The sequence below is a fragment of the Cherax quadricarinatus genome, chromosome 6 (assembly GCF_038502225.1).
Source record: "Cherax quadricarinatus isolate ZL_2023a chromosome 6, ASM3850222v1, whole genome shotgun sequence".
Taxonomy (NCBI): domain Eukaryota; kingdom Metazoa; phylum Arthropoda; class Malacostraca; order Decapoda; family Parastacidae; genus Cherax; species Cherax quadricarinatus.
In genome coordinates this window covers 23435388-23447724 of record NC_091297.1, presented here as the reverse complement: position 1 = coordinate 23447724, position 12337 = coordinate 23435388, and the positions used below count along the sequence as shown (strand labels likewise).

Sequence of the window (12337 nt, the reverse complement as noted above, 5' to 3'; positions counted from 1 at the left end):
TCAAATCTGCAATCAAATTAACATCCACCAGGACTCTGACACATTCCCAAAGCAGCTCGCCATCAAGCTGCTAGCAAATTCACTGACCTCCTTCAAACAACGGATCCTGGCACAACCTGCTACTTTTTGGCAATGCCTGTTTGGCTGTCCCACCAAGGAGGGATAAGTCGCTAGCAACAAATGCAGTCCATAGAAATGACAACCTCGTCCGTCTCCCTCCTAGGGCGACAAACACCCGCCGGGGAAATGCCAGCAACATGACACCCGAGGCCTCAAAAATCAGAGCCCAAATTAGCAAAAAAATAGAAGAGGGTAATACTATTGGAGCACTGAGGCTTATAACCAGTGAAGATACCATCGCTCTTAAGGACGTCAGTACGGCACAAGCTCTGAAGGACAAACATCCACCCAGGGCTCCCAGTACCAACATTGACCTCCCCGACATTACAGCAGGTGAAGAACATCTAACCTTATAGGATGCTGATGTGTATAAAGCTGCTATGTCATTTCCAAAGGGCTCAGCAAGAGGTTTCACCGGTTTAAGGTCTCAACATCTAAAACAAATTCTCAATCCAGCACTTGGTGATGTTTCAGAGAGGTTGCTGTCTGAACTCACCAAATTTTCCAACCTGTGCCTGGCTGGCATTGTCCCAGAGGCCATTAGATCTCTTTTCTTTGGTGCCTCATTGTGTACCCTCCAGAAAAAGGCTGGAGGACTCAGGCCCATTGCAGTGGGCAACACATCTCGACGCCTAGTTGCCAAGGCAGCAGTAAGATGGGTGAGTCAAGAAGCTGCTGCAATGTTGAAACCATCTCAGCTCGGTTTTGGTGTTCAACAAGGCTGTGAAGCAGCTGCCCATGCAGCACGAGTATACATCAACAACATGTCCGATGAAAAAGCTTTGATCAAATTGGACTTCGTCAACGCTTTCAACTTAGTTAGAAGGGATGCTGCTCTCCAAGCAGTTTCTGGAAATTTCCCTTCCCTCTAGCCCTTCACAGAATCGTGTTAAAGTGCGACTCCTAAACTATTGTGATGAATGGTTTGAAAAACCGACAAGTTGAAGATTGAGACACTTATGCAGCATATGGAAATCTTTATTCAGGAAACGTTTCGCCACACAGTGGCTTCATCAGTCCAATACAAAGAGGAAGGCGTAAGGAGAGGAGGAGAATGAGGTAATCAGTCCCTCAACCTGGAGTCGATGTGTTCAGTCCATCAATCTTGTAGAATGTACAGCATAGGGCCGTAGACGTGGCTTATATACTGTAGTGAGGTGACGTGAAGCAGATGGAGGCGAGGTCATAGTGGTACCATCCACTAGTCGAAGTAGGTCTTCGTCCAAAGGTTGAACAAGTGTTGAAGAATTCTTTGTAACAAGATCCCATGATGCTGCAGTGTCTGACAGTTGTGATGAATGGTTTGAAAAACCGACAAGTTGAAGATTGAGACACTTATGAAGCATATGGAAATCTTTATTCAGGAAACGTTTCGCCACACAGTGGCTTCATCAGTCCAATACAAAGAGGAAGGCGTAAGGAGAGGAGGAGAATGAGGTAATCAGTCCCTCAACCTGGAGTCGATGTGTTCAGTCCATCAATCTTGTAGAATGTACAGCATAGGGCCGTAGACGTGGCTTATATACTGTAGTGAGGTGACGTGAAGCAGATGGAGGCGAGGTCATAGTGGTACCATCCACTAGTCGAAGTAGGTCTTCGTCCAAAGGTTGAACAAGTGTTGAAGAATTCTTTGTAACAAGATCCCATGATGCTGCAGTGTCTGACAGTTGTGATGAATGGTTTGAAAAACCGACAAGTTGAAGATTGAGACACTTATGCAGCATATGGAAATCTTTATTCAGGAAACGTTTCGCCACACAGTGGCTTCATCAGTCCAATACAAAGAGGAAGGCGTAAGGAGAGGAGGAGAATGAGGTAATCAGTCCCTCAACCTGGAGTCGATGTGTTCAGTCCATCAATCTTGTAGAATGTACAGCATAGGGCCGTAGACGTGGCTTATATACTGTAGTGAGGTGACGTGAAGCAGATGGAGGCGAGGTCATAGTGGTACCATCCACTAGTCGAAGTAGGTCTTCGTCCAAAGGTTGAACAAGTGTTGAAGAATTCTTTGTAACAAGATCCCATGATGCTGCAGTGTCTGACAGTTGTGATGAATGGTTTGAAAAACCGACAAGTTGAAGATTGAGACACTTATGCAGCATATGGAAATCTTTATTCAGGAAACGTTTCGCCACACAGTGGCTTCATCAGTCCAATACAAAGAGGAAGGCGTAAGGAGAGGAGGAGAATGAGGTAATCAGTCCCTCAACCTGGAGTCGATGTGTTCAGTCCATCAATCTTGTAGAATGTACAGCATAGGGCCGTAGACGTGGCTTATATACTGTAGTGAGGTGACGTGAAGCAGATGGAGGCGAGGTCATAGTGGTACCATCCACTAGTCGAAGTAGGTCTTCGTCCAAAGGTTGAACAAGTGTTGAAGAATTCTTTGTAACAAGATCCCATGATGCTGCAGTGTCTGACAGTTGTGATGAATGGTTTGAAAAACCGACAAGTTGAAGATTGAGACACTTATGCAGCATATGGAAATCTTTATTCAGGAAACGTTTCGCCACACAGTGGCTTCATCAGTCCAATGCAAAGAGGAAGGCGTAAGGAGAGGAGGAGAATGAGGTAATCAGTCCCTCAACCTGGAGTCGATGTGTTCAGTCCATCAATCTTGTAGAATGTACAGCATAGGGCCTAAGTGTCTCAATCTTCAACTTGTCGGTTTTTCAAACCATTCATCACAACTGTCAGACACTGCAGCATCATGGGATCTTGTTACAAAGAATTCTTCAACACTTGTTCAACCTTTGGACGAAGACCTACTTCGACTAGTGGATGGTACCACTATGACCTCGCCTCCATCTGCTTCACGTCACCTCACTACAGTATATAAGCCACGTCTACGGCCCTATGCTGTACATTCTACAAGATTGATGGACTGAACACATCGACTCCAGGTTGAGGGACTGATTACCTCATTCTCCTCCTCTCCTTACGCCTTCCTCTTTGTATTGGACTGATGAAGCCACTGTGTGGCGAAACGTTTCCTGAATAAAGATTTCCATATGCTGCATAAGTGTCTCAATCTTCAACTTGTCGGTTTTTCAAACCATTCATCACAACTGTCAGACACTGCAGCATCATGGGATCTTGTTACAAAGAATTCTTCAACACTTGTTCAACCTTTGGACGAAGACCTACTTCGACTAGTGGATGGTACCACTATGACCTCGCCTCCATCTGCTTCACGTCACCTCACTACAGTATATAAGCCACGTCTACGGCCCTATGCTGTACATTCTACAAGATTGATGGACTGAACACATCGACTCCAGGTTGAGGGACTGATTACCTCATTCTCCTCCTCTCCTTACGCCTTCCTCTTTGTATTGGACTGATGAAGCCACTGTGTGGCGAAACGTTTCCTGAATAAAGATTTCCATATGCTGCATAAGTGTCTCAATCCTAAACTATTGTTTGGGGACCACAGAATTGACTCATGTGAGGGTGTGCAACAGGGGGACCCTTTCGCCCCCTTTCTATTCTGTTTGGTCATCAAGGAAGTCACAGAAACACTCTCCAGTGAGCTCAATATCTGGTTCTTGGATGATGGTATCCTAGCTGGCACAACAGAATCTCTCCTAGAAGACATCAGAAAAATTAAAGACATGGGTGAAAGCCTGGGCCTATCTTTAAACCCCACCAAATGTGAAATAGTTTCTACCAATCAACAGATGATCCAGAATATTAGTGTTGTTTTACCAGGAGCACGAGCCATTGATCCAGCCAATAGCACTCTCCTTGGCGCTCCTCTTGGGTCCAATGCCATCGATCTGATCCTAGAAAAAAATCTCAGACCTCCGGATGATGGAAGGCAGGATGAAAGACATTGATACACATGATGCCTTCTACCTACTCACCAGGTGCCTGTCAATCCCAAAACTTACCTACTTCCTGAGATGCTCCCCAGGCTTCAGCAGTCCGAAACTCGAGGAATATGACTCTCTCGTTAAGAACTTGATTGAGAGTGTATTGAATCTTTCCCTTGAAGATGGACAGTGGTTGCAAGCCTCACTTCCAGTCAGGCTTGGGGGGCTGGGAGTATGCAGATCCTCCCAGATTGCCCTGCCAGCTTTCCTATCCTCTTCCATAGCATCAAACGAGCTAATAAGACAAATTCTTCCTAACAACCTCAGTGGCTCATCAGGAATACAGGACCCTAACTATGTCAGTGCCGTCAATGAATGGGAGACTCTTGCTGCTCCAACACCAAACCCTAGTGCAGCACTGGCTTACAAAATGTCAAGCTGGGATGGCCCCATCGGTGTAAAGGTGCTTGCCAATATGCTCAGGGCTGCAACATCAGACAGGGAGATTGCCCATCTCCAGACTGTAAGTGCACATCACTCCGGGGACTTCCTCCAAACAGTTCCCATATCGGCAATGGGAACGTGCCTTGTCTCTAAGACCCTCCGTATTGCAGTGGCTCTGCGCCTTGCTGCCCCAATTCACACGGAATATACGTGTATTTGCGGCAATGCACAAGCCGACCAATATGGTCTACATGGTCTTAACTGTTCCAAAACCAAGGGCTGGCATGCAAGACATAGTGAGGTCAACGACATCATGAAGAGAGCCCTTGCTACAGCTGGATGCCCAGCTGAGAGGGAGCCCAATCACTAGCAGCCAACAATACCCACAATCCAGCAAACTGCCCCAACGGGATCACCATCTATCCTTGGAAGAATGGCATGCTCTTAGCATGGGACTATACCTGTGTGTCCACACTGACTGACACCTATATCCATCACAGTGTCGGGCGATAGTGAGGAGCTGTTGACCACAGGAGAAAGTACAAGATCAGCAAGTACAGGGACATAAGCCAACAGTATCAATTTGTCCCAGTGGGATCAAAGGCCTTGGGATCATGGGGAAAACATGCCACACATTTCCTTAAAGAACTGGGCTCCAGACTCATCGACACCACCAGGGACCCAAGGGCAGCCACTTTCATGTTCCAGCGCCTCAGTATGGCCATCCAGAGGGGAAATGCATGCTGCATACTGGGCTCGCGTCCAGCTTTGGAGGAACTGGAGGAGATTCATAACCTTTGATATATTTATATATTGAGTTTTCTATCAATGTATTCTGTCTATTAATAAAGTTCACATGTAGCTTAAAAATATAGGGGGTGGTAGGATAAAAAAAAATATTCAAACAGCTCCGGGGAGAACACTGAGTTTTCCCCGAGGTACGTTTACTGTCTTCTCTGAAGATGAGGGTCCCCAGCTATATATATCAATAATCTAACTACGACTAGCCAAGGAGTCGAACCCATGCTGCTTTGGCCCGCCTCATGGTGAGTGAAAGACAGATCACGCTCCAGTCCACGGGACCACACAATTATCAAGAATGACGCATCCAGCCAAGCTAGATGTTGTACCCGTCATCCGAGTTCATACGGTGGAGTGGATGCCTTTGAGGTAATTTCATTCTAATCCCTGTTGGGCTTACTAGCCCATCGAGCAGTATTTTATATTATTGTACCCACGAACGAGTGGAATTGATCAATATCAACACTCCGACTGAGTCACTGAGGTGCTGTCAGGTGATACGCGGAACTATATATCTGCATTAACGAGCAGGTGTATAGGGGTATCTGACAAAGTGGCCAATGAGTGTATATTCTGATAAGCATATATCACCTGTGTAAAACAAGAACAGTGCATATGTACGTGAAAGGAGTGCAAATCTGTCTATATACACGAAGATTTACTTTTAGGACGAGAAGAAAGCCAAGCGTTGATTAACAAGTGTAACGAGTCTAATGTTACTTTTAGAAGAGGTATAAAAGTTGATTCATCAAGACGACGTCAGTTAAGGGCTGATATAGAAACAGATAGTTTTGTTAGTTTTCTGATCTGATAATGATCCAGGAGGACCCAAAACGTTGTCAAAAGATTCATTTCCAAAATGTGCGTTAATAATGAAAATGAAAATATAATTTGCCGTCATACGTATTACCTCTTGTTTATTACATTTCACATGTAAAAAGCCGATGAACATAGACACACAGTTTACTCTGTTGTTATAAATGACTCACCACAGCGACCGAATCACCATATTTAGCCATGACTTCCAAAAGGTGGACAGCAAAATTGGTGTCTAGTATAGGCAGGAGAGGCTTCGATCCTTCCCACTCTAATAATCGGGGCCCCATTTCTACTGCTCGGTCTCTTCCTTCCACTTCCTGATATTCGGTTATCTGTCGGAATAATAGGGTTAAATTGTAGGAGTGAGGAATGAGATGTAGGAGCGAGGACCTGCTAATCAGGTCATCACTCCAATATCGACAGACAATAGGATTGATAAATTAGACACATGTGCAACACTTGGGTATCTTTAATGAGGAAATGTCTCGCCACACAGTGGCTTCGTCAGTCCATACAAAGGAGAATGGTGAAGAACAGGAGGAGTTTCAGGTAATCAGTCCCTCAGCCTTGAGTCGTTGTAATCAATCCATCAATCTTGAAAAGAATACAGCATATGTGCTAAGTGCCTTATATACTGTAGGCAGATGATGAGGTGCAGCAGTCGTAGGTGGTAACACATTTGTCCAATGTGGAAGTAGGTCGTGCCCAAGGGTTAGGCAAGTGAAGAATTCCCAACTATTAAGATCCCAAGAAGTTACAGTGTCAACTTGTCGGTTCTCTGAATCATTCACCTACTATCCTGTCTGACACTACAACTTCTTGGGATCTTAATACTTGGGAATTCTTCACTTGCCTAACCCTTGGGCACGACCTACTTCCACATTGGACAAATGTGTTACCATCTACGACTGCTGCACCTCATCATCTGCCTACAGTATATAAGGCACTTCTCACATATGCTGTATTCTTTTCAAGATTGATGGATTGATTACATCGACTCAAGGCTGAAGGACTAATTACCTGATACTCCTCCTGTTCTTCACCATTCTCCTTTGTATAGACTGATGAAGCCACTGTGTGGCGAAACGTTTCCTCATTAAAGATACCTAAGTGTTGTACATGTGTCTAATTTATCATCTAAATACTTACTGGCAAACACAGTATCAACTCTTATTTTTCCATTAGTCTTGTCCAAATTGTTTCATATAAAATAACATTATTGAAATTTCATTTAGGTGCACTACTGATTAATCCACTTCCATCAGTGAACTGATCCTTTGACTTTTTAACCTGAATTTCCTTGTAATCTGCCTCGTGGAAATATGACTGTCTATCTTATTTCCATTGGAGTCCTCAATCTTGTACCCCTGGATGCGACCCACACCAGTCACTAACACTAGTAGAACGGGACAACACGTGTAAGGATACACTCCCAATGTTTACACCCTTACCGGAAGCCGAACCACAGGCAATCAGCATGTGCAGCGAAAGCTTTGTAGATGAATGGTTCAAATAACCGACATGTTGTTAAATTAGACACATTCTATTCAAGATTGATGGACTGACCACATCGACTCAAGGCTTAGGGACTGATTACCTCATTCTTCTCCTGTTCTACAAGTTTATCCTTTGTATGGACTGATAAAGCCACTGTGTGGCGAAACGTTTCCTCAGTGAAGATACCCAAGAGTTGCACATGTGTCTAATTTAACAGCGAAAGCTTTGCCTACCAGGCCACGGCAGTGTCTGTTCTGTAGGAAACGTGAAAGATGTGGTCTGTCTTTACTGGGAGAGATATAAGTAGGGTTTACTGATATTTTAAGATCGTGCTGAGAATTAATGAATACACATTGTATATTGGATTTGGTCCTTAGAGAGTTTGTTGACGCGAGAGGGTATTGTTACCCTCGGTAACAATGGCGGTGGTAATGACGGTGGTGGTAGTAATGATGGTAAGGGCTGTAATGTCGGTGGTAGTGGTAGTAATGACGGTGGTGATGGTGGTGGTAGCAGTTTTGACGGTGGTAGGGATGGTTGTTGGGGTAGTATTGACGACGGTGGTGGTAGGAGTGGAAATGTAGGTGATGGTGGAAATGATATTGCTACTATTGACGGTGAGAGTATTAATGACGGTGATGGTATTAACCTCGGTGGTGGTGGTGGTGATAATGGTGGTGGTGGTGATATTGGTGGTGGAAATGTAGTTGTTGGGAATAATTACGGTTGTAGCAGAAATTGTGGAGGTAGTAATGTCGTTGGTGGTAGTAATGACTGTCAGGGTGGTAATGACGGTATTGGTAATGTTGACTGTAAGGGTGGTAATGACGGTGGTGGTAGTGACGACGGTGCTGAAGTTGTAGTGGTGGTTGTCGAACGATAGTGGAGGGGTAATTATGCAGGAGAGATAATGATAGTGGTGGTGTGAAGGACTATGAAGATAGTGGTAATGACAGTTGTGCTAGTGGGAATGACATTGATGGTAGTAACTGTGATAATTATTCCTAGTAATGTAAGTGGTGGTGATTATGTAACTAGTTATAAGAAAGATGGTCGTTGGGGTAATGACCATGACTGCTGTAAAAATAAGATGGCAATGGTTATAGTGGTAATGGAAGTGATGGAGGTGGCAATGGTTGTGGTGGTAATGGAAGTGATGGAGGTAATAGTCGTAGTGGTAAAGAAGATAATAGTATGATTATGACAGTAGTGCAAATAATGACAATGGCCACATGGATACACGGGTAGGAATGACTATAGTGGTGCTAAAAACGGTGGCATTGATAATGATTGTCTTAGTGTCGTAAGTGGTGTTAGTAGCAGTAATAACAGTGGTGGTAATGATAGTTTCTTAAGATAGTAGTAGTAGAAATGTTGATTATGGTGGTAATGGAGATGATTGTAATAACGATTATGGTGGTGGTGGTAATGACGGCAGTAGAAATTATGACAGGGTGGTGATGCTTATGATAGTTGTGGTGGTAATTCCAGTGGTAAGGGTAATGACAGTGGCTACTGTATTGGTGGCAATGAATATGATGTATTAATGAGAGCGGTTTCATTATTATAATAAAAACAGAAGTGCTAAACCTACAAGGGTCATACAGCGCAGCAGAGGAGGGAAGGGTGAAGGGGTATTGGGCAGTATGAGGGACAACGATGATTTTTTTTTTTTTTATATTTTGTTTAAAGCTAATACAGGATTACATAAGAGCAAATAATAAATAGACATAAAAAGAAAATGGATTTGTCAGTTAAAAATAGGAGAGGAGAGTTATTAAATGGAGAGTTAGAGGTATTGGGAAGATGGAGGGAATATTTTGAGGAATTGTTAAATGTTGATGAAGATAGGGAAGCTGTGATTTCGTGTATAGGACAAGGAGGAATAACATCTTGTAGGAGTGAGGAAGAGCCAGTTGTGAGTGTGGGGGAAGTTCGTGAGGCAGTAGGTAGAATGAAAGGGGGTAAGGCAGCCGGGATTGATGGGATAAAGATAGAAATGTTAAAAGCAGGTGGGGATATAGTTTTGGAGTGGTTGGTGCAATTATTTAATAAATGTATGGAAGAGGGTAAGGTACCTAGGGATTGGCAGAGAGCATGCATAGTTCCTTTGTATAAAGGCAAAGGGGATAAAAGAGAGTGCAAAAATTATAGGGGGATAAGTCTGCTGAGTATACCTGGTAAAGTGTATGGTAGAGTTATTATTGAAAGAATTTAGAGTAAGACGGAGAATAGGATAGCAGATGAACAAGGAGGCTTTAGGAAAGGTAGGGGGTGTGTGGACCAGGTGTTTACAGTGAAACATATAAGTGAACAGTATTTAGATAAGGCTAAAGAGGTCTTTGTGGCATTTATGGATTTGGAAAAGGCATATGACAGGGTGGATAGGGGGACAATGTGGTAGATGTTGCAAGTGTATGGTGTAGGAGGTAGGTTACTGAAAACAGTGCAGAGTTTTTACGAGGATAGTGAGGCTCAAGTTAGAGTATGTAGGAAAGAGGGAAATTTTTTCCCAGTAAAAGTAGGCCTTAGACAAGGATGTGTGATGTCACCGTGGTTGTTTAATATATTTATAGATGGGGTTGTAAGAGAAGTAAATGCGAGGGTCTTGGCAAGAGGCGTGGAGTTAAAAGATAAAGAATCACACACAAAGTGGGAGTTGTCACAGCTGCTCTTTGCTGATGACACTGTGCTCTTGGGAGATTCTGAAGAGAAGTTGCAGAGATTGGTGGATGAATTTGGTAGGGAGTGCAAAAGAAGAAAATTAAAGGTGAATACAGGAAAGAATAAGGTTATGAGGATAACAAAAAGATTAGGTGATGAAAGATTGAATATCAGATTGGAGGGAGAGAGTATGGAGGAGGTGAATGTATTCAGATATTTGGGAGTGGACGTGTCAGCAGATGGGTCTATGAAAGATGAGGTGAATCATAGAATTGATGAGGGGAAAAGAGTGAGTGGTGCACTTAGGAGTCTGCGGAGACAAAGTACTTTGTCCTTGGAGGCAAAGAGGGGAATGTATGAGAGTATAGTTTTACCAACGCTCTTATATGGGTGTGAAGCATGGGTGATGAATGTTGCAGCGAGGAGAAGGCTGGAGGCAGTGGAGATGTCATGTCTGAGGGCAATGTGTGGTGTGAATATAATGCAGAGAATTCGTAGTTTGGAAGTTAGGAGGAGGTGCGGGATTACCAAAACTGTTGTCCAGAGGGCTGAGGAAGGGTGGTTGTTGAGGTGGTTCGGACATGTAGAGAGAATGGAGCGAAACAGAATGACTTCAAGAGTGTATCAGTCTGTAGTGGAAGGAAGGCGGGGTAGGGGTCGGCCTAGGAAAGGTTGGAGGGAGGGGGTAAAGAAGGTTTTGTGTGCGAGGGGCTTGGACTTCCAGCAGGCATGCGTGAGCGTGTTTGATAGGAGTGAATGGAGACAAATGGTTTTTAATAATACTTGACGTGCTGTTGGAGTGTGAGCAAAGTAACATTTATGAAGGGGTTCAGGGAAACCGGCAGGCCGGACTTGAGTCCTGGAGATGGGAAGTACAGTGCCTGCACTCTGAAGGAGGGGTGTTAATGTTGCAGTTTAAAAACTGTAGTGTAAAGCACCCTTCTGGCAAGACAGTGATGGAGTGAATGATGGTGAAAGTTTTTCTTTTTCGGGCCACCCTGCCTTGGTGGGAATCGGCCAGTGTGATAAAAAAAAAATATCATAATCTCCAAACCAAAACTCACTGACTGTTAAAAAAAAAAAAAAAAAATCTGACACAAAAGGTTTGCATCTATAAACTCGTTAGATATAACTGAACCATACAGCAAAAACTGACATCAACAACATAGCACTTAACAGCAGAACGGTACCAGGGTTATGACCTGAATTATATAAGCTTTAAATGAGACAGAACCAACATATATAAAAGTTTCACATAAATCTTAGAATATGACAAAAGCTTATTACAAAAGAAAGGAATATGCAGAAAAAAAAATGTTTCAAGAATCACATAAAACATATGCGCAGATACGCCAAAAAAAAAACAGTATATAAGTATATCTCAACATACAAACACCTAACACATATCAAAAATACAAACTAAAAATAAAAAAAAACCACTCCATGACTCGAAGAACATATTACTCAAGAATCGTGTCATACACGACCAAAATATGCTTCCAAAAATGCATAAACAAAAATCCTTCGAGATAACACGTACATTCATGAAAAAACTTATGAAGATCACATCGAGCCCTCAAGCTCCACATCCACCCGTGGCATGAAAACCTCAAGGTTGAGCATAAAGCATCTATAAATACCTGGAAACCAGTCCATACCCACATTCACAACACTCTCGCCCCTCCCCCTATCAGGAGACGAGCCCTCTGTAACCCCCTGACTTCCTCTCTACCTATGTAAACCCCTAACATAAAAAGAAAACCCCTTACTTTACACACACTCATTATTATTCACAGATTCACGAATATTCCTAGCATTAACATTCTATACCCTTCAGAGAAAACCTGATCCCACCTCCCTCCATACAATTCCCTGTTACGACACATCGTTCGATAGAACGTTATCGCAGGAACCCTCCTCCGCTCTTCACTATCCCCCCCCTCCTCACCCACGATATATATATATATAATCTACCATGATATAATCTAAAGCTCTTATGACACCTTCATCTAATCCTCCAATATCTAGGCTTAAAGCTCTCAGAACCGGCACCCCACGGCCTCCCACCCTCTGTACCACCCTACTCAACCAGCACCTGACCACCTCTAACCCTTCACAAAAATAAACTACATGGAACGCAGTCTCATCCCCTCCACAGATACCACACCCACCACCCT

At 43.5% G+C, this 12337-nt stretch overlaps 1 protein-coding gene across 1 annotated transcript in view; it reads right to left on the bottom strand.

The window, feature by feature from the left end:
- LOC128692722 (uncharacterized) overlaps window positions 1–7789 on the bottom strand; it is a 94954-nt gene extending 87165 nt beyond the window's left edge. Inside the window, exons 1-2 of the mRNA XM_070080998.1 lie at window positions 7730–7789; window positions 6170–6331 (exon numbers count right to left, since the gene is read on the bottom strand). Of these exons, the coding sequence (XP_069937099.1) occupies window positions 6170–6286 (117 nt within the window). The 5' untranslated portion in view covers window positions 6287–6331; window positions 7730–7789. The remainder of the gene's footprint in view (window positions 1–6169; window positions 6332–7729) is intronic.
- Between the last annotated feature and the right edge of the window lie 4548 nt (window positions 7790–12337).